This window comes from Carassius carassius, chromosome 6 (genome assembly GCF_963082965.1).
Source record: "Carassius carassius chromosome 6, fCarCar2.1, whole genome shotgun sequence".
Lineage (NCBI taxonomy): Eukaryota > Metazoa > Chordata > Actinopteri > Cypriniformes > Cyprinidae > Carassius > Carassius carassius.
Window position 1 is genome coordinate 4,616,507 of NC_081760.1, and position 21,139 is coordinate 4,637,645.

General features: G+C 37.2%; 1 protein-coding gene across 1 annotated transcript in view; it reads right to left on the bottom strand.

Moving 5' to 3' along the window:
* tusc3 (tumor suppressor candidate 3) overlaps positions 1-21,139 on the bottom strand; it is a 96,828-nt gene that overhangs the window by 23,349 nt on the left and 52,340 nt on the right. Inside the window, exons 7-8 of the mRNA XM_059552004.1 lie at positions 8,081-8,146; positions 6,692-6,764 (exon numbers count right to left, since the gene is read on the bottom strand). Coding sequence (XP_059407987.1) covers positions 6,692-6,764; positions 8,081-8,146 — 139 coding nt within the window. The remainder of the gene's footprint in view (positions 1-6,691; positions 6,765-8,080; positions 8,147-21,139) is intronic.

Consider the following 21,139-nt stretch of genomic DNA (forward strand, 5'->3'; position numbering starts at 1 on the left):
TTGTTTTCAATTTTATTTATTGTTTTTTTGTGGAAAAAGTGATACATTTCAAGATACTTTGATGAATAGAAAGTTCTAAAGAATATAATTGATTTAAAGATAGCAATCTTATGCTTAATAATATGGGTCCTTGCTAAATATATATGGTTTGTGTTCCCTGGGTATCCACTAGATGTCCTCCTTCCCCACGGTGTCTGTCACTTCATGAACCACATTCCTCACATTCTCTGCCTAGATCATTGCACCCAGCTGTCACGGATTATCAATCATTGCACTCAGTCAATTCCCTATTAGCGTTTGTCTCTCCCAGTGTATTTATACCCGGTCTGTCTAAGTACGTGTCACGGAGTCCTTGTTTAATTCATGTCCATCACTTGTCGTGCCCTAGCCTTGTGTCCTTGTTTGTTTATGTTTGGTATTGACCCCAGCCTGGACTGTTTATTCTTTGGATTTGCCCTTAAATAAAGACGTACCCGCATTTGGATCTCTCTCTGTGGTTTCCTGTATTCCGGTCGTGACAGAGGGACTCCGTCACTCTGAAAGCCAGCGGTATGTCTGCTTATGTCTCCTACCCAGCCACAGAGTGGGAGAGGAATGGTTTTGAGGGAACTCGCCTGGTGGTTTTCCGGGAGACCAGGGGAGGTCACCAAGGAGGGAGTGGTCGAGAAGAGGCTCAGCATCGCTCTCAACCATGGCCCCCCTTCGACCCGGGGCTCGTGTGGGATGGGTCAGAGCCACCGTCTCACCATGGCAGACGGAGAGGGGAGAAGAAGCACACGTCCGCCATGGTGGCGCCATTGCCCATGATGGCCGCTAGGCCAGCGCCACGAGACAGGATGGACGCCAACCCAGCGTCACAGCCCAGGGTGGTCGACAGCCCCACGCCACGAGGCAAGACAGCCGCCAGCCCAGCGCCACTGCCCAAGATGGCCGCCGAGACATTTTTGGATTACTTCTCCATGTTGAACAAGATCCTAGAGGTTACCAGGAGTGTTCACGTCACGGCTGCTGAGCCAGCGTCACAGCCCAAGATGGCCACCAGCCCAGCGCCACAGCACCAGGTGGTCGCCAGCCCAGCACCACAGCACAAGATGGCCGCTAACCCAGCGCCAATGCTCAAGATGGCCACCGGTCCAGAGCCACGGCCCAAGATGGCCGCCCGTCCAGAGTCATGGCCCAAGATGGCCGCCAATCCAGCGCCACAGCACAAGATGGCCGCCAGCCCAGTACCACAGCACAAGATGGCCGCCAGCTCAGCGTCATGACGCAAGATGGACATCAGCCCAGCACCGCAGCATGGGATGGTCGCTATCCCAGCGCCACAGCACAAGATGGCCGCTAACCCAGCACCAATGCCCAGGTTGGCCACCGGTCCAGAGCCACGGCCCAAGATGGCCGCCCGTCCAGAATCATGGCCCAAGATGGCCGCCTGTCCAGAGTCATGGCCCAAGATGGCTGCTTGCCCAGCGCCGCTGCACAGGATGACATCCACAGCTGACCTTCCAGAGTTTAGTCAGGTTCCTGTAAACCCTCCAGAGTCGAGTCAGGTTCCAGTTGACCCTCCAGAGTCGAGTCAGATTCCGGTTGACCTTCCAGAGTCGAGGCAGGTGCCCGTTGACTTTCCAGAGTCAGGGTTAGTCACCATTGACCTTCCAGAGTCAGGGCTAGTCACCGATGACCTTCCAGAGTCAGGGCTAGTCACCGATGACCTTCCAGAGTCAGGGCTCGTCACCGATGACCTTCCAGAGTCAGGGCTAGTCACCGTTGACCCTCCAGAGTCAGGACTAGTCACCGTTGACCTTCCAGATTCAAGTCAAGTCACTGGCGATCTTCAAGGACAGAATCAGGTCACTGGCGATCTTCAAGGACAGAGTCAAGTCACTGGTGATCTTCAAGGACAGAGTCAAGTCACCGGTGATCTTCAAGAACAAAGGCAAGTCACCAATGACCTCCATGAACAAATGCAAGTCACCAATGATCTTCATGAGCAGAGTCAGACCACCAAAGATCTTCAGAAGCAGAGTCAAGTCAGCATTGATCTTCTGGAATCCAGTCTAAACACCATGGGATTACCAGAGCCTCTCCATGTCTCTGCTTAACTACTGGAGCCTCTCCTCGTCTCGGCTGGATTACCGAAATCTCTCTATGCCTCTGCTGGACTTCCTGAGCCTTGTCAGGTCTCAGTCGAACTCTATGAGCATCCGACTGATCCTGTTGTGGCCACGGAGGCTACTCTTAGCTTGTTCAGGTTTTTTGTTTCAGACTTGCCCAACCAGACTTATCCTCCTGTTGGTCTGGCTGCACGGATGTTGTGGTCTTCTGCTCCGCCCTGGGGGGCGTCCGTCCCGACCACATGGATGTGGTGGTCTTCTGCTCCGCCCTGGGGGGCTTCCATCCTGACCACATGGTTGTGGTGGTCTTCTGCTCCGCCCTGGGGGGCGTCCGTCCCGACCACACGGATGTGGTGGTCTTCTGCTCCGCCCTGGGGTCCTGCCCGGTCGGTGTCATCCTGGGTTCCTGAACGCCATGATCCACCTTGATCACCTGTTTTGTTGTTGTTGTTTTTTGTGTTCACTTCCGGTCCTTTACCCTTGTTAGCCTGGCCCTCCGTCCCTCCCCCTGAACCTCCTCCGGTCCACCTCCCTCCTTGTCTCCCTGTTTTAGGTTTGCACTTCTGGTGTCTGTTCCCCATTTTCATGTTCCTCTGGTCTCTGGTTTCCCCATTTTTTTTTCTGGCCCTCCGTCCCTCCCCCTGAGCCTCCACCTGTCCGCCTCCCTCCTGGTCTCTGGTTTTGTAGTCTTGTCGTGGAGCGTCTGGGAGCCGCTCCGTAGAGGGGGGGTATTGTCACAGTGTCTGGTTTGTGTTCCCTGGGTATCCACTAGATGTCCTCCTTCCCCACGGTGTCTGTCACTTCATGAACCACATTCCTCACATTCTTTGCCTAGATCATTGCACCCAGCTGTCACGGATTATCAATCATTGCACTCAGTCAATTCCCCATTAGCTTTTGTCTCTCCCTGTGTATTTATACCCGGTCTGTCTAAGTACGTGTCACGGAGTCCTTGTTTAATTCATGTCCGTCACTTGTCGTGCCCTAGTCTTGTGTCCTTGTTTGTTTATGTTTGGTATTGACCCCAGCCTGGACTGTTTATTCTTTGGATTTGCCCTTAAATAAAGACGTACCCGCATTTGGATCTCTCTCTGTGGTTTCCTGTATTCCGGTCGTGACAATAATAAGAATACATTTTATTTGTGTGCTTTAATCCAAATCTTCTGAATCCACACGACTGTGAGGAACAGTCCTAAACTCAAGCTTTTTTTTTACTATCTTCATCTCTACCCTGAGCAGCGACCATAAGCAGCAAAACCCGAACTGATGTACTCCTTACCAATTCAAAAGTTGCCGCTTCAAGAAACTTTATGGCTGGTTTTATGGCAGGAAATATGAACGCTCATTGGCTCTCATCTGGATAATTTTTTCAGCCATTAACAACTCCAAATTCTGCTCTGTTCCTTACACAAAACTACTGAATTCTGCCAGAGAGGACTGCTATTGCGAGAGGACTTTAATGCTATATTGTTACTAAAATGGTAATTTCCCTGCAGATTTCAGTCACAAAAAATTTTATATCTTTTTATGTGTGCTATAAAATTGGTAGATTTAGGATTGGGGGTAGGTTAAGGGGTCTATAAATCGAAATCACTCATCGATAAAATTATAAAAATGCATTTGTACATTTTGACCTTGTAAACGTTACATACTAATACCTACGTATAAACAACGAGACCAGGCTAGTGGGGAGGAAATATCACTGAACTGTAAAAGATGCCATTTTAATGATGAAGATGATAATTTTTCACATTAAATATTTATTTGGCTTATAATTTTTTCAATAAAAATGCAATAAAAATTGTATTCTTATTATGTATTGCCAAAATATTTCAAGTCTGGCTCTGAGAAAGTCTGGGAGCAAATATAAACTATTTAAAAGCTTAAATAATCTACATACTGTATAACTAAGTAATGCAGTATGTATTACTTAGTAACTAAGTAATACATACTAAGTAACTAACTAAATAACTAATTAAATCAACCATTCAGTAAGAATATATCTATGTAATAATCATTATTATATGCCGATTTATTGCTCAGTTTTTATAAATTATTATCGGTGCTCAATTATTAATAATGGTTCTTATTATCCAAGTGGGAAACCATTTGTGCTGCATCAATTGTCTTCTATTTTATTTATAGTTTTTTTTGTGGAAAAAGTGATACATTTCAAGATACTTTGATGAATAGAAAGTTCTAAAGAATATAATTGATTTAAAGATAGCAATCGTATGCTTAATAATATGGGTCCTTGCTAAATATATATATATATATATATATATATATATATATATATACAGAGTGTTGGGAAGGTTACTTTGTAAATGTAATAGGTTACAGATTACAAGTTACCCTGTTTAAAATGTAATAGTAGTGTAACTTTTTCAATTACTTTATTAAAGTAATGTAACTAATTACTTTTGAGTACTTTTTGATTACTTTTCTAAATTTGTGAAAATTAAAGAATAATAAATAAAAGCATATACATCAACTTAAATACATTTATCTAATAAGCATGTGACGTATTCTGTGTACTAAACTCCTGAAACATTGGTGTTTTTTTTAAACTGCTGTCTCTCTGTATATGATGATAGTTTTCTCAAAATAAGTAAAATGCTCATGAAGTGACACAGAGCAGTTCTAGAAATTATGTGTATGTGCTCGTGTACTCCTATATTGAGACGGCAGAGGTTGAAAACACTGCGAGCTTCAGTAGGCCTATGTGTAGTAAATCAAACCATGTCTTTGCCATTAATTTACAGGAGGGGCGGACTGGGAAAAAAAATCAGACTGGAAAATTCAAACTCATACAAACAAATTCATGGACAAAACTATTTTTTATCTATTTTAAATCTTTAATTTGGGGACATGCAAAATAATTAAAAGTTTTCTCCTTAACTGCACCTTCACTTCCATTTTTCTCTTCAGTCTCTTTATTTTGCCCTGTTATCCATCTCTCTCATGACTTTAATACTCAAGATTGAACAAAACTATACTTTACAATACAATACTCTACAATACTACAATAGCTTTATAGAAAAATCCTAATACTGTACATGAGTCATATTTTTCCCTTACAAAAATTAACCATGCTTTTATTAGCCTATATAAAAGTAAAATAACCTTGTTTAATTTGTTTTTTTTTTTTTTTTTTGCAAATGGATTTGTATTTATTTTTAAATAAATACATTTGTAAAATAAGTTTAAATAAATATTTTTGGTTATCACAATAGTAACCATTTTCTCTGGATTTATAGTTAAATATTAAAATGTTAATTTTCGTAAGGGTTGTGGTGTTGTCTGTCATAGCTCCCCCTAAACCTATAAAAAAAATAGGAATTATTTTCAGCTAAATTCCTACTGTAACATTACAACAGATAATAATGATGTCCTTTATAGTATTTTGAGTGATGACTGGTGAGCAACGTGCTGCTGCTTGATTAATTAAATAAAAAAACAAAGACAAAAAAGCATCTTTACAGATGAAACTGACCTGAAACCCTGAACAGGAGTTCTGCTTCTTTGCTCCAGCACTCCACTCCACTCCACTCTATTCTCTCTCTCTCTCTCTCTCTCTCTCTCTCTCTCTCTCGCATTGATTACTGAGTCTGATCCAAACCGTTTGTCGGAGGCGCGGAGAGCACGCGAATCATAACTAACACTTCATGACTTATTAGAGATTTAATTATCAAATGGCGGATTCGCAAATGATCGCTTTAGTACATTCGGCAGGCAATTATACAATAATGATATTAAATAGTGGGGCAAAATCGGCTGCGAGGTCACCGGGAATTGTCCCGGTTCTCCCGGTGTCCAGTCCGCGCCTGATTTCCACAGACACGCAGAATGTGCAAGTCATATATTGCATTTTTGGGGCTTAATATTCACAGACACTAGTCCATGTCATGTTTTGATTCAAGTGTACTGACCTACTTTTGATTTAGTCATCCAAAATGTGGCATATTCCGTCCGCGTTAGGCATTTCGTTTTTATGACTGGATCTACGAACCAGACTGTATTTCCGCATCCCGGAAATTATTAGGGCGGTATGTCTCAGAATAGTCAGTGCAATTTGGGAAATAAATCAGTTAAAACTGTATGTGGATGTGTTTAAATATTCAAATGTAATCCCCTTTGTAATCGTTAAAAATTTCATAAGTAACTGTAATTTAATTACTCATTTTTTCGTAGTAACTGTAACTAATTACAGTTACAATAATTTTGTAATTAAATTACGTAACGCCGTTACATGTAACTAGTTACTCCCCAACACTCTATATATATATATATATATATATATATATATATATATATATATATATATACATATAATTTAACTTTTATTAACTAACTTTTTTCCAGTAGTGTAAGAATGCTTGAAGTTACATTTGGGACAAGTGAAGTACAAATAGATTACAGTAGTCTTTAAAACACTCTGGTACCTAGTTATGGCCATCATTCAGATAAACATGTATTCTGAGCTTCATTCTATAAGATTTTTGTAAAAACCCTAACATACTGAAAGTATGAACAATAATAATATTAGAGAAAGAAAAACAACATTTAGAGAAACTTACTCCTTCGTTTTCCCACGTCTCCTTTAGAAGTGGCGGCTTCATTCAGAAGGACCATTCCCATGGTGATGGCTGCATCTGAGACGGGAGTCAAGGAATGACTTCGGTCATAGATGTGGATGGTTTGTACAATAAACACCCAGGACCTGCAACAATGCTTACAGAGTACCTGTAAAATTACTGTTCAGGCTGGCAAAACATACTGTATCTGTAGCACACCTGGACATTTCAATTACTGTGAACACAATGGAAACAAGACACTCTTCAAATCTGAGCACACTTCACTCAGCTGGGAGGTCTCCGCTAGCCTGGGGGGAAAGCTAGGTGTCGATGTGAGGAAGACAGACAAACATGAGTTGTTCTGCTGCCAGCAGCCAGAAGCCAGACTGTAGCAGAGGGTCCCTGTCTGTCTGCTCCCATCAGGCACAGTCAACAAACCCCTGTAATTACAGGGGAAGTTCACACAGAGAACCAGACTCTGGAGGACATTCCCAACACAGACCGGAAAGAGACTGTGTATACAGAATTTTTGAGAGAGAATTTTTCGTATTTTCTATAAGGATGAACATAGAAATGTGTAAGAACATTTCATACAGGAGCACCCTGATGGATTCTGACCAAAAAAAAAAATCCGACATCTGAGTTTTCAATAAAAAAATATATTAAACAAATTTCACAATTTATTTTGATGTATTATAAGATTTTTTATTTTTAATGTTTCTAAAATAAATCTCTTATTAAAATACAAAAGATTTAATGTATTATTATTTATTACAATTAGTATTATTTATGTGATGCTTTTTTCATGATTTTTTTATAAATAAAGTTCAAAATAACAGTATTTGTTTGAAATATAAATTCTTTTTGAAATTATTTCCTCTTCAATGTCATCTTTAATTAATGCATCCCTATGGAATCATTTTTTATTTAACATTTTTTCTTTATCTACAAATAAATAAATAGATAAATAAAGACCTCACTGTCTTCAAACGTTTAAACACTATTATTGTCTTATGTCTTTGTCAGCAATATGTATACATTTTTTATGTATAATTTTTTGTTCATTAAATACAACTTTTTGAACAAAAATAAACTTTTTTTTTAACCAAAAGAAATATTTTAGCAGCAACTGCACTGACAAGATTAACATTAAAACATTTTAAATCATATTTTATTAAAGAGAAAAAAACAAAAACATGAGAATAAACCTTTACCTACTGGAGAATGCTGTGTAAATGTACAGACTTTTACAGTGACACATCACATACATTTTAAAACATTACCAGAATGATGAACAGATCTGTATGAAGTCAGTGGGTTATTACAGTCCACTTTATTAACTAAACAATGTGACAGGTCCATTGTGCAGATAGAGGCTTTATGTGAAAGGATATTCAACAGAAGAATAATGTGAGATTCAGCCACAAACTGAGCTTGACTGCTGCCATGGATATAACTCTGAAAAAGACAGAAAAAAAAATTAGATGACAAACAAGCAGACAATAGACCTTTCAAGCTCTCCTTTCACACAGCTGTATCACTGTATAATACAATACCACGGCACTATGATAAGCAATGCTTTTTGTATTTATCATACTGAAATGGCATGAACACAAACCACACACACACACACACACACACACACACACACACACACACACACACACACACACACCATTGACTTTGTATTTAACAGCAAATAAATAAATAAAATAATGATTCTTAAAAAAGGAAAAGGTCAGACAGAAAACAGCCAAAGACAAGGAAAAAATCCATAAGGTCAAAGCAGATGCATGGAAAGATGAGGGGATAATCTAGAATAAAAATCAAAAGAAAACCTGAGAGTAAGTGACAGGACCTTCAATGGGTCAAATGAAAAGAGCGCTGAGGCACTTGAACATGTCAAGTCAAAATGACATCACTTGCTCTCTGGAGAAAACCCACTCTAGATCTAGTGCAAACAGGACCTTCATTCATTGGTGCTGGATAAATGTGCAGGAACAGTGCGGAGAGGATGCAGCTTCAATAAAAAGCCTTGAAAACTTTCTAAAACTTCTCAGACTCCATAGTCTGACAGTTGAAATCTGCCAGAGAATTGCTTTAAAGAAAATCCCAAAACTGGGTGAACTAATTGTTTCATCATCATCACCCTCAAGTCATTCCAAACTCTATGGATTTTTTAGTTTTATTTTTTTCGTGAAACACAAAAGGAGTAATTTCACAGAATGTCAATGCTGCTCTTTTCCATCTAAATTAAATAATGTACTGGGAGTATTATACAATAATATTATATATTTGTGTGAAGAACAAACTGAAATTTAAATCTGAATACATCCATGTACGATGGGAAGAAAAAAAGAAAGAGAAAACAATTGTGAAGCATTCTTTTAACTTATAAAATCTAAAGCTTCAGTAATCAAAACTTTACAAACACAATGCATTCAATCCTTGTACTAAGGTTACATATTTAAATAGAAAGTATAAAGAAGTGTTATAAAAATGATAACGTATTAGATTGACTCACAGTCTGAAAAACTCATTTCAAGGTGAGATGAACACATTCTTTAAGAACAATGAACGCTATCTTATTCAGGTGATTTTTTATGGTCATAAAATCCTATCTCGATATAGGGCCCACCTAGATACCGCCACTGAAATATGTCACTGAATTTCATTACTTTGAATGAAGCCTGAAGACATTCATGTATGGTTTTGATAAAAATATATCTGACAGAAACGTTTGATATGATGGATTTGAGAAGAAATCACTACAGAAGACAAAATATTGAATTGAATTTTTTATGTTCAGTGTGACACAAAAAAAAAAAAAAGTCAATAGTCGACTTGAACACAGCAATAAAGTACTGAGGAACTAAACTGCCAAAAGCGGCTGTTGTTACTTGCAGCATATAATGCAGAGACAGAAAAACAAAGAAATGGGGGGATTGTGCGGAGGGAGCCATTAAGAAGAAGATATGAGCAAATAGGCCAGTGCATTTATCACTGTCATGTCACCTGTCGCCTCTGGGTTAACGCATCTGCTAACATTTAAACACAGCCATACCGCTGAATATTTTCATATGAAATAAACCAGCATCTAGAAGCACTTTCAGCACTAACACAGAAAGACACAACTGTATTATTCCACTGGAGTACTGTATCTGTCATTGGGCTTTTTTCAGCTTAAAACACACACACAAACACACACACACACACACACACACACACACACACACACACACACACACACACACAAACATAATTAAACCTAATTCATTGACAGCCTTAAAGGAATTGTTCTGAACAGTATTGAAAATATGCTGATAACTTACTCACCCCAGTTCACCCAAGATGTAGATGAGTTTGCTTCTTCATCAGAAAACCAATTTTAAGAAATTTAGCATTAAATCAGATGTTCAACAGTGAATTCTCTTTACTGAATGAGGCCATCAGATTCATTAAGTAATCAAACAGCTGATAAAAAATCACAATGAATTTATTACAAACACAGCTTTTCACTTTTTACATTAACTGATGGACTGGAGATTGAGAGAGAGACTGGAATACTTGTGGACTATTGTGATGCTTTTATCAGCTGTTTGGACTCTCATTCTGATGGCACCCATTCGGATCCACTGGTAAGCAAGTGATGTAATGCTAAATTTCTCCAAAATTGTTAAATCCGATAAAGAAACAAACACATCTACATCTTGAATGGCCTGAGGGTGAATGCATTTTAAGAATATTTTTATTTTCGGGGGAACTTTTCCTTTAATTTGAATATTGCATACTTAGAGCTAGAAAGGATTATTTCTGGCCTATTTTTGAACAATTGCGAAATTGGAAATATTCCATTAGTATGTTAATTTAATGCCTGCTATAGCTTATTTTGATCACACATATATACATAGTTTATAGAGTGACTAAAAGAGGTTTAAATACAGAAAACCAGAGGAATGAATGAAGAGCGCATCAGTGTGAATGAAGTGAGAGAATCAGTAGTTGTGAGGACAAGTGTCGGTGTCATTGCGTGAGCAGATTTCCTCATCACACTGTTCATTTATTCAGAGTTGACTTCTGCTCTGGGTTTTGAGGCAATGCTCTGAAGAGCAGATCCATTGTACCCATAGTGCACCAGGGTCACAGATGTCTACTTTACAGTCAAGACTGACGTCACCATCCAATTAACTATCAAACATCAGATTTAGTGCTTTGTGTAAGAGCATACATGACTGAATATGGTCATTACAGCCACCTACATGTATTTGTATTCAAAAGTCATTTTTGACTCATGCTAAAATTCAACTCCTACACTTTAAAAAGGGCACTGTCTGTTAAATTAATGTCCTGGCTTTGGAGCTTGTTTTAAACCCTGCGAATGTGAACAATTCACTACAATTAAATGATTAAACTCGTTTTGAAGTTAGCCTCCATTCAATTAGTGAAATAAACAAAATAAGCTAAAAAACTTACCAGACTTCCCAATAGAGGAAGGAGGCATTTGTACATTTTCTCTCAGAGAAAGGATTAAATATATAAGGGGAAAAAAAAATATATATGTTTTTTTTTCAGAACTAGGAATGCTTTTATCAGTGAATTCCCATATGGCATGTGCATTGTAATTTCACAAAGTATGAGGTCAGGATACATTAGCTTCCGATCACATTAATGTTGGTGGTGTGAAGCAAATGAGAAGCAATTAAAAATGTGCTGAGAATATTATATGCAATGGAATATAAAGGAGAAACCACCCTGAAACTTTTTTGGGCTTTGCACACACACACACACACACACACACACACACACACACACACACACACACACACAAAATCCAACATATATGAATGAATATCAGACTATCTCTAAAGTGAGTCATTAGGTTTAGCCTTGAATTCCAAAGACAGAAACTCAGTCAGAATGCCCGGGGACACTTCAATAACGGTTTAATGGTATACTGGATTTTCAATAATGCCACTAATTTCCTCCAGAGAACAACAGACTGTAGTGAGATCAGAAGAATGAATCAGCAGTCGTACTTTTGTGGTTAAAGGCATGAAGGAGTGCCAGCACTTCATTCTGTTTTATCTTCCACCGCTGAGTTCTTGAGTGGATAGTTTCCCAGAATACTCATCAAAAGTATAAGTGTGACTAGCTTGTAAAAGACTACAATTGCTGATTATGATAATAATTCTTGTTTTGAATTACTTTTTTTTATTATTATTTTTTATAAATACAGATACAGCATGGATAACTATGTGTGAATATGTCTATGACTAAGGCTTTAACTCTGGATGCAAAGGCACCATAAAATATCACAAAAAATAATAGTTTTATATGAGGAACTGATATGCAAGACATTTTTAAAACATCATACAGTTTTGGAATGACATGCTGTCAAGTAAATCATGACCTAATTAACATTTTTGGGTCAATCTCTTTATCACAGTTACAATTTATACGTTTTACCATGTCAAAATATGCATAATTAGAGCTCAGAATTAAAATTCCAAATCATCAGACTTCCAGAGGTTAATGTGGAGAAGCACATAAGCTAGATCAAAAACTCCAAATGCTCTGAATTCCACAAGTGGAACCATAATGGATGGATCATTAGTGCGCCAAACTCTTCAAGACACTCCATTACATGAATCTTCCTTTTCATGGTGGTTCAAGATTGTCCCAACAATCACTTTGATTTGCGTGGAGTTTCTTCAGAGCCTTATTGTATTTAAAAGCTGTTTATCTAGCTAAAATAGTATGGGTGCCTTTTTAGCATGCTCTTCTCAGTATGAAAGAACTAATTCTCGCAATCAGCGACATAATAACGTTCCCCTATGACTCATGCAACTGTTCCCAATAAACAACATTACATATTTCATCTTGCCCTTTTTTCTTTTTCATTCACTTCATTTTCCACTCGAATGGCTTATTTTAATGCCGCTTTCAATATGTGAAACAATGCAAAGCTCTTTCTCAAAAAACCAGAGGAACATGCATAGCACATTAGGGCAATGACATAAACTCTAATTTCAAATTGCAGTTGTGCTCGATAGTCGCAAAGGAAAATACAGTAAAACTCTCTGCGGCCCTTTCAATTGATCTGATGAATTGAGTGTTATGTATTCCCTTTCCACAGACAGGGAAAATAATTGCAGCTAAGTGTGAGTAGAGAGGAATAAGTTCAGTCCTCAGCACTATAATTAGACTGCGAATACGTGTGTGAATATTTAATTAGGAAAACAAATGTTTTTGGAAAGATCATGAACTTATCCAAAGCAAACCTAATTACCTATAAAATCTAGTATACAATATAATAACAATTCAAATGTTACACAGACCTCATGGAAGCTAAAGAGGAATATGACATTTGGAGACATTCTGGATATATTTATATTTAAAAATCGTGGCCTAATGGAAAAAGAGTTGGACTAGGACAAGGTGAGACCCTTGAACAAGGCACTGAACCCCACCAACTGCTCCCAGGGTGCCGCAGCATTGGCTGCCCACTGCTCTGGGTGTGTGTTCACAGTAGTGTGTATGTGTTCACTACTGGATGGGTAGAGCACAAATTCAGAGTATGGGTCACCATACTTGGCCACACTTCACTTCACTTTCACTATATAGTAGTGAATAAATGAGATTTGAAACTAGATGTTGGAGAATGAATGCTGAAAAAAAAAACAGATTTTAATATGTCCTTGGGGTGTTCAGCTGCCCTTCATAACAGATATTACATGAAGGCGTTATGGATGTCTTTGTCAGAGCTTTGATAACAAATCCATCTCCTTCCCTCCCGAGTAAAAATGTATGCAACTCCTGTATTCAGACACTAACATACTGTGGGTTTTGGAGAAAGCCTTCATGTTTAAACTTTTACCTTTAACACTTAATTGCAGTAACAGACTAAATTAGCAACCCAAATTCTCCCGCTGATGGCTAATGCGTGATTTTAACTGCAAAAGATAAATGTTCTGTTTCGGGGACGTACAGTTGCCTAATAGTTTTAATGTAGCAACCTTTGCATATCATTTGTTCCTTCCCCCCCAACTTCACTGTTTTAAGTCTTCACTAATAAAGGTCAAAAGAATGAGTCATTGATGTAGATGAATGAAAAGTAAACAAAGCAGCAAAAGAGAGGGGAAAAAGGAAGAGAGATCATATAATAGGTTGAAAAAAGTGGTTTGGGTTTAGAGAACAAGTGGGATATTAATTATACATTACTACTTGAGGAGGAAGTTCAGCAAAATTCACAGAGAACCCAATAATTTGCTGTCTATTTTTAATGATTCCAATTTGCAAAACACAAAAGAGCACTTTCACGAGAGAGTGAAAAAACTACTTCCTTATTAAAAATACATGGTTAAAATGAAAATATGAGATTATTAAAATAACTATCAGCAGGGCAGGGCTCTTCAACTTTTTGAAGGGGGAGAAAACTTTTTTTTCTGAGTAATTATTAGACCTAAGCACTTCTGCTGCAAGAAAGATGTTAACTTGGTTAAAAAATAAAATAAATAAAAATAAAAAAATAGAAACTTAGTCTGTTTACATGAACCTTGAAAATACCAATTCACATTTAAAAAAAAAAAGGCCGTCTATAGAAATAGGGCCCTATCATACACCTGGCGCAATGCGATGCAAAGCGCAGCACAAGTGTGTTTGCTAGTTTCAGTCCGGCGCCATTCGTATTTTCCCTTCCCATGCACGTGCTGGTTTAGAAAAGAGATTTGTTGAGGCGCATTGCTAGTGTTGAAAATAGACTGCGCCATAGACCAGCTCAAACCTGGTCTAAAGTCTAGCGCAATGTTTTTTTCTTTGTTATTAATTTTTCTTTGTTATAAACACAGGGACAGCAGCACACAAACATGGCAAATATAAAAAATTAAAGGATTGCCTACATGTCATAATGGATAGTCATTGCATGTATCAGAATTAGGCTATCTATTTCCTCGCACACGAGCAGCTCCGTTTCATCTCGGAGACGTGTTCTGTTTTTGTTTAAATAGCAAATCCGTCATGGCACAAGTGCAACTGGATCTTAAAGGGAATGGAAGATGAGACTCTGATTTGTTTATTGCACGTTACGCCCAAAAAACACCCATTACTCATTAAGAGAATAGGGACAACCCATTTAGAGCAACCGTTTTTCCGTCGTTAAAATAGCAAAAGTGGATTTGGACACGCCCTGAGTGCACCTGTGCCGTGCGCGTTACACTTTGCGTTTAGATCGTTAAAATATGGCCCATAGTGTTACACTACACGTTACGTAAAGATTTCTATTATGCCTTTTCAAATATTACCTTTCATGCAGTGTGCCATGTAGCTGTATGTGAACAAACTATCTGCAAAGTTGTGAATCTGACAGTGCACGATAACTATCTTTTCTATGTATCGAAAAGTCTCCAGGGCTGTCATTCCATCATGGCAATGAGCGTTTCATTTCTGACACGTACTGTACGCGTTAGATCAATCTCTAGACTAATCACACTAATTATTATTTTACTGTATTTTGATCAAATCAATGCAGTCTTTCAAAATCTCACAGATTTCAAATAGTCGGTTTCATCATTTGTCTGCATTTGCATAAATGCATTTAATTGGATAAAACAAGATTGAATATGATGCTTCTGGTACATGCCTGTAAAAGCTGAACTGGGGGCAGAAAACCTTAAACACACTTCGAATATGAACCACAATTCATCGCTCAAGATTTGAGTAACTGCAGCCTGGTGTATCAAGCAGTGCAGCGATTATCAAAATCAATCGGACGGCTGTATAAAAATGATTGACTGTGCTTGGCCATGGGCAGCCAGCTAAAGAACCCTTACATAGGCAGTTGAGTCCTTGCTTTCCATGTGAGTGTGTGTGTTTTGTTTGCTAAATAGCCTCTGAAAAGGTCAAGGTATTTTTTTTAGACATTTCATGCATCATCAGTTCTGTAGCATTGCTTAAATTATGCCAACAACTGAAACATTTGCTCAAGTGCAGCAGCCACTTTCTTCCCTGAACATTTCATCATAAAACCACATTCAAAAGAACACTTGCAAGGATGCAAAATCCAGTCATTTAGGTCTGAATGTGCAGTAGACAGCTAGGAGCATCTATCAGACTTTTGAGGAACTTTGCGGTTTCTGCAGGCAGATTGAATTTTTAGTCAGTGTGGGAGCAACCTTCCATTACCCCTACACTGTCATCAAGTATAAGTGTCGCGATGCACTGGGCCCGTAGTGTTGGCATCACCACGACTTTAGTCCCCCTGAGGCCTGTCACTCCTTCCAATGATTTTTATTCTGGTTTTAAGACACATCTGTTTTAAACAAGTGTGGTGTATAATGTTGATAGTGGATTTAATGTGTCTGTGACTTAGATCTTATAATCAGCATATAAGTGCAAAACATTTTACTCTAGGACATTTTTCAAATTAAGAGTAGAAGGTGTCCTTTACAGTATGTTGTGTAGTTTGCGTTCCAGATGGTGCTGTGAAAACGGCAGACATCTCTCCCATGAAATGAGCTCTCTTTTTGGGGTGGAGTGGTTTTCATTCAGATCAATTTGTTTGGGGCGCAAGATCATCAGCGGGCTGCTTTGAGAGCCACTTGGATACAGGCTGGCTGACAGCCAAAGAACCAGCCACACACTATGAAGGGAACGGAATCAGTCCTTCCAAGGGTGTAAATATTTGCTCTGAAAATCATTCAAATTGATTCCACCTCATTATTACAGAACTAGCTGACTTAAAGTAAATTCTATAATCATTTACACGCCCTCATGTCATTTTTTTCCATGGAACACAAAGGAAAATTTTGACAACATCCAAATAATCATTTGTGTGCCAATACGACCAAATTTTGGTCTGTTCCTCTCTTTATCATGTGATATGGCACAATAATAATATGGAAATATGATATATATACATAATCTTTTTTTTTGTTGTTGTTGTTCGGGGTTCTTTGATTAATAGAAGCTTTGAAAGAACAGCATTTAGCTTAAATTGAAAGCTTCTGTAACATAAAAAAAATGTCTTTACTGTCACTTTTGATTAATGTAATGCATCCTTGCAGAATAAAAGTATTTCTTTCTTTAATTAATTTTAAATAAATAAATAAATAAGAATCAAAAGTATCCTTGGGTATCTTTTTAGACATTGATCATAAAAATAATAATACAAGTTTCTTTATAATTTGCATTAATAAACTGGATTTCAAAATATATTTAAATAGAATATTTATTTTAAACTAAAATATTTGACAATATTACTGTTTTTGCTGTACTTTGGATCATATAAATTAAGTTTTGGTGAGCAGAAGAGGCTTATTTTAAAAACTTTTTAAAAATCTTACCAATCTAAAACATTTGAACGGAAGTATATATATTTACTTATGTTTATTGAGTAAATTATTTGAGTTAACTTTCAGAAAGGCACTGAAATTTGATTTCATTGAACTATAGGTATGATTCATAAATATTCTCAGAAATGCTTAATATGAAAGCAAAGTCATAACAAATTGAGGATCTGGAAAAATGAGGAAAAATGCAAAAAAATAAAATAAATAAATAAATAATTACATTGTTTAAGTGTTCAACTTCCATTGGCAGATTAATGCACTGCGATTCATATCAGAATTATTTTTTATTTTATTTTTTACTTCACTGCCCTGCATCTCCCATTTTAAACACAAAAACATGTCCTGTGTGAACTTAGTCCTTATTCCCTTCAAACACAACACAAGAACATTCTGAAGAAAGAATCGACACCCCCGACACATTCTGATGCTTACATAATCAACACATAATAAGGATATTCAAAAGACTTGTAAACACACTCATCCAGTCTTTGTCTACCGTTTTCGGTCCAGTTGGTTGTGACAGGGCAAACAGCCTTTAAGAATGTGTAAAATAAAGCTGCCAGTATAAGTTAGAGAAAGAGTTTTTAAGCCTGTCAAAAGAATTCTCAAGCTTATGGACGGGGATACCGAAAACTCCAGCAGCCAACAGCAACCCTTAAGCACAACCGTGTGGTGCCTAACAAGCTCAGGAAAGAGCTGCTCTGCACGGAGGAAGACAGGATGAGAGGGTGCTGATTTCATCACATAGGACAAGCCATTAGACGCTCAGAGCAGCTGAGGCATCTGGGTTAGAGAGCAACAAATCAGTCATTTGCTGCATACACTAATGCTACAAGCATGATTACTTCACTGTTTCATGATCATTGACTATAAAAGTAAACTAATTATTACAGTTAATAAACAATTTGCTATATTGTAACTTAATTGACACTTAATGACTTGCAATATATGAGGCTTTTCTAGTTAGTGTGACACAGAGCCCCTACTGGTGCATACTATAACTACACCTTATGAGTGCACAAAGCATCTTTCTCCATAAAACACATCTATGCACTCTTCATTTTTGAACCATGAATCCCAAATCTTGTTATATTCTAGTCACTTTTCTTTGAGAGTGAAATCGAATTGACTGGGCCATTAGAGTTTGAAACGCCTGACAAGAAAAGAGGGTAATTTAAAAGAACGACTTAAATACATATTCTGTGTTCAATACAAGTTAAGCTGAAACTGACAGAAAAAAAAGACAGCATTTCAACTCGCCCCTCTAAAAAAAAAAAAAAAAGCAGTTCTTGTAATTTCTTGTTCTTGTCATTCTTAGTCATTTTAGGGGTCTTACACGTACATTGTCATGGCAACTAAGTTGTAAAATTGTAATTCATTGTAAAATTTTTGACACTTTGACATTTAAGGACTGCCCTCATTCACTTCAATTGTACTGTATAAGCGCCTCACTTGAAATCAGATTTTTACTTTTTAGAAGTAAAGAATGGACATGTCAAAATTAATATTTGTATTAGACAACATTACATGAACAAATGCTGTCGATTGAGCTTAAAGGTATGGTTCACCCAAAAATAAAAATCCTGTCTCACTTTCAAGTTGTTCCAAACCTCATGAGTAAGACATTTTGAAGAATGTGGCTAACCAATCAGCGTTTAGTCCTTACTGACTTAATAAAAAAACCTAGCAAATGTTTTACACATTACAATGCCGCTATAATTAAACCACCTATCTTCCAAACCATGCTTCTGGTTTCTGGGTAACCAGGGAAATGGATGAATGTCAAAAAAAAAAAAAAAAAAGGTTTTGTTGGAAACTGACCAGCTGCTAGAGGTCACAGTAGCAGACAGTCTGGAGTCTTCTGGACTGGATATGACTGACACCAATGGAGAATTATCAATGAGAAGCAAAAAAGAAACTGCACTGGCTTTCAAAGGCCAAGGCTTCTTATTTGAGAGAAAAAATAAATAAATAAATAAAAGATCACTAGTGTTTTGTGGTTATTTACGTGCACCATTCATTAATTGCCCTAAATAAAATGGGAAAAGGTAACCATTAAAAACTTCTTCAGCCAGAAGATCCTGCTGGCAAAATAGAAGATTGGCATCAACGTGATTAATTTGCAGTTAATTACCTTTCCTTCTCCTGTTTGTTATTTTCCTTTTGGCTTTCTTTATTCTTCTTCTCTGCAGGTCTCTTGTTTCAGCTGTAATTAAAGCTCCCATTTGCTATACAGATGCATTTTTATTGCTAGATTCCCTCTGCATCAGCAAGTACAGGGATTATAAAAAAAATTAAAAATCCATAAACACCAGTCGCCAGGATGAGATCTTGAAAAATCTCTGCCTCAAGTGCAACATTTATTTAATGCTTCAGTTCACAGTTCAATTGGGTTAATAAAGATTCCTCAGTAAAGTTTTATCCAAGCTAAAAGCCAAAATATTTGTGTAGATGTAATAAAAGTGACAACATGCTGGAAGAGAAGGGGCAAATGATTTAACTCTTGCTGGTGGTAGATACAGAGAAGCTGCAAGAGTTCATTAAGGAATTGTGGGAAATTAAATGAAAATGGTGAACTGAAGCAAGGCTAATGCAGGCAGAGGAACCAGCATCTTTAGGTGACTTTGACAGGGAACATTCAATATATGTGTTCAAGTCCTCGAAGAAAGTTTGAGGACACACATTTTAAGTTAAGCACAACAAGAAGAGTTCAGGCCAAACACATGAGCATTAGTATTTTTCCCCTCAAGTAATTTGACTGGTCGGGCAGTTTATATCACTCAATCTCTCTGTGTTAACATTACAAACCAGTGTTTGTGAGCAGTGAGGAGTGACTTTGTAATTTACAATGGAGAAACAATGTTTTAAAGTGAAAAGTGTCACTAATGACTCACTTAATAATCATCGTGATTCATTTAAATGGGAATAATGCAGCTATTTTGGAGTTATTTCTTTGCAAATCCTGTTTTTAATTTTATTAAAAGCATATTTGTTTTTACTGCTATCAGTTTTTAACCCTCTGGAGTCTAAGGGTATTTTTGGGGCCTGGAGAAGTTTTGTCATGCCCTGACATTTGTGCTTTTTTCAGTTTCTTATAAATATCTAAATGGGTAAAGTCTAATCTCACTGTAATCAGCACAAACTGGGCTATAATAATATGTGAAATGCATGTATGTACATGATTGTGTTTTTGAGAAAAAAAATATTATGCGTGGTTAGTGAAAAACAAAAAATGTTAAATCACTTGAATAAGGCAAAAAAACACATAAAGAACAATGGTTCCCGGGATTTTTGAGAACTGGAGCGTGTAGCCTAGAATTTTTCTTTCTAAATGATGTGAAAATCATCTTGTTTACTCACTCAAAGAAAACAATATATTGATTTAAATTTTCTAAGACACTTTTTGTTGGTAAAAGTCATATGCGAGTAGGCGTCAACTACCATGAATATCATTGTGATTTACACCTGAGAAGACAAAGGCCCGCATAATGAGCTGCATAATGAGCCTCTCAGTCATCTGTGCCACTGAGAAGAAGGAGTTACAAGAAAGAATGTGAAGACAAAATAAATCTATATAATTTTCTGTTTGTAGTTTATTTAGAATATATTTAATTATCCCACAACATAATTTAATATCCACTTGGGGGAGCAGTTAAACAGTTTATTAGAAACAATCAAAGCTGACTTTCAAACAAATTGTTTGGCATGCTTAATCCAGTCACACAATCCTTCAGAAATCCTTTTAACAATCTTATTTTCTACAAAAAAAAAAAAAACGTTTGTTGTTATTATTATCATCATTATTATTAATGTTGAAAAGAGCTGAGAATATTTTTCTGGGTTTTTAAGGGGAATAAATGGAAAGAAAAGCATTGTTTTTACATTTGTTACAGTTATGTATTTGTTACATTTATATTATTTACATCAAGCTTTCGAAGGGTATAGTGTTGTATATTGTTATTGAAACTTCATAATGTTTCACTTGATTATACATTTAGTCAGGAATTATAGTTTGGAAAAAGTCTAACTAGTAAAACGTTTACACGTTATGTGAAAACTAGTACAAGTATATAAATAAATAAAAAGAGACTTACTCATGTTTATG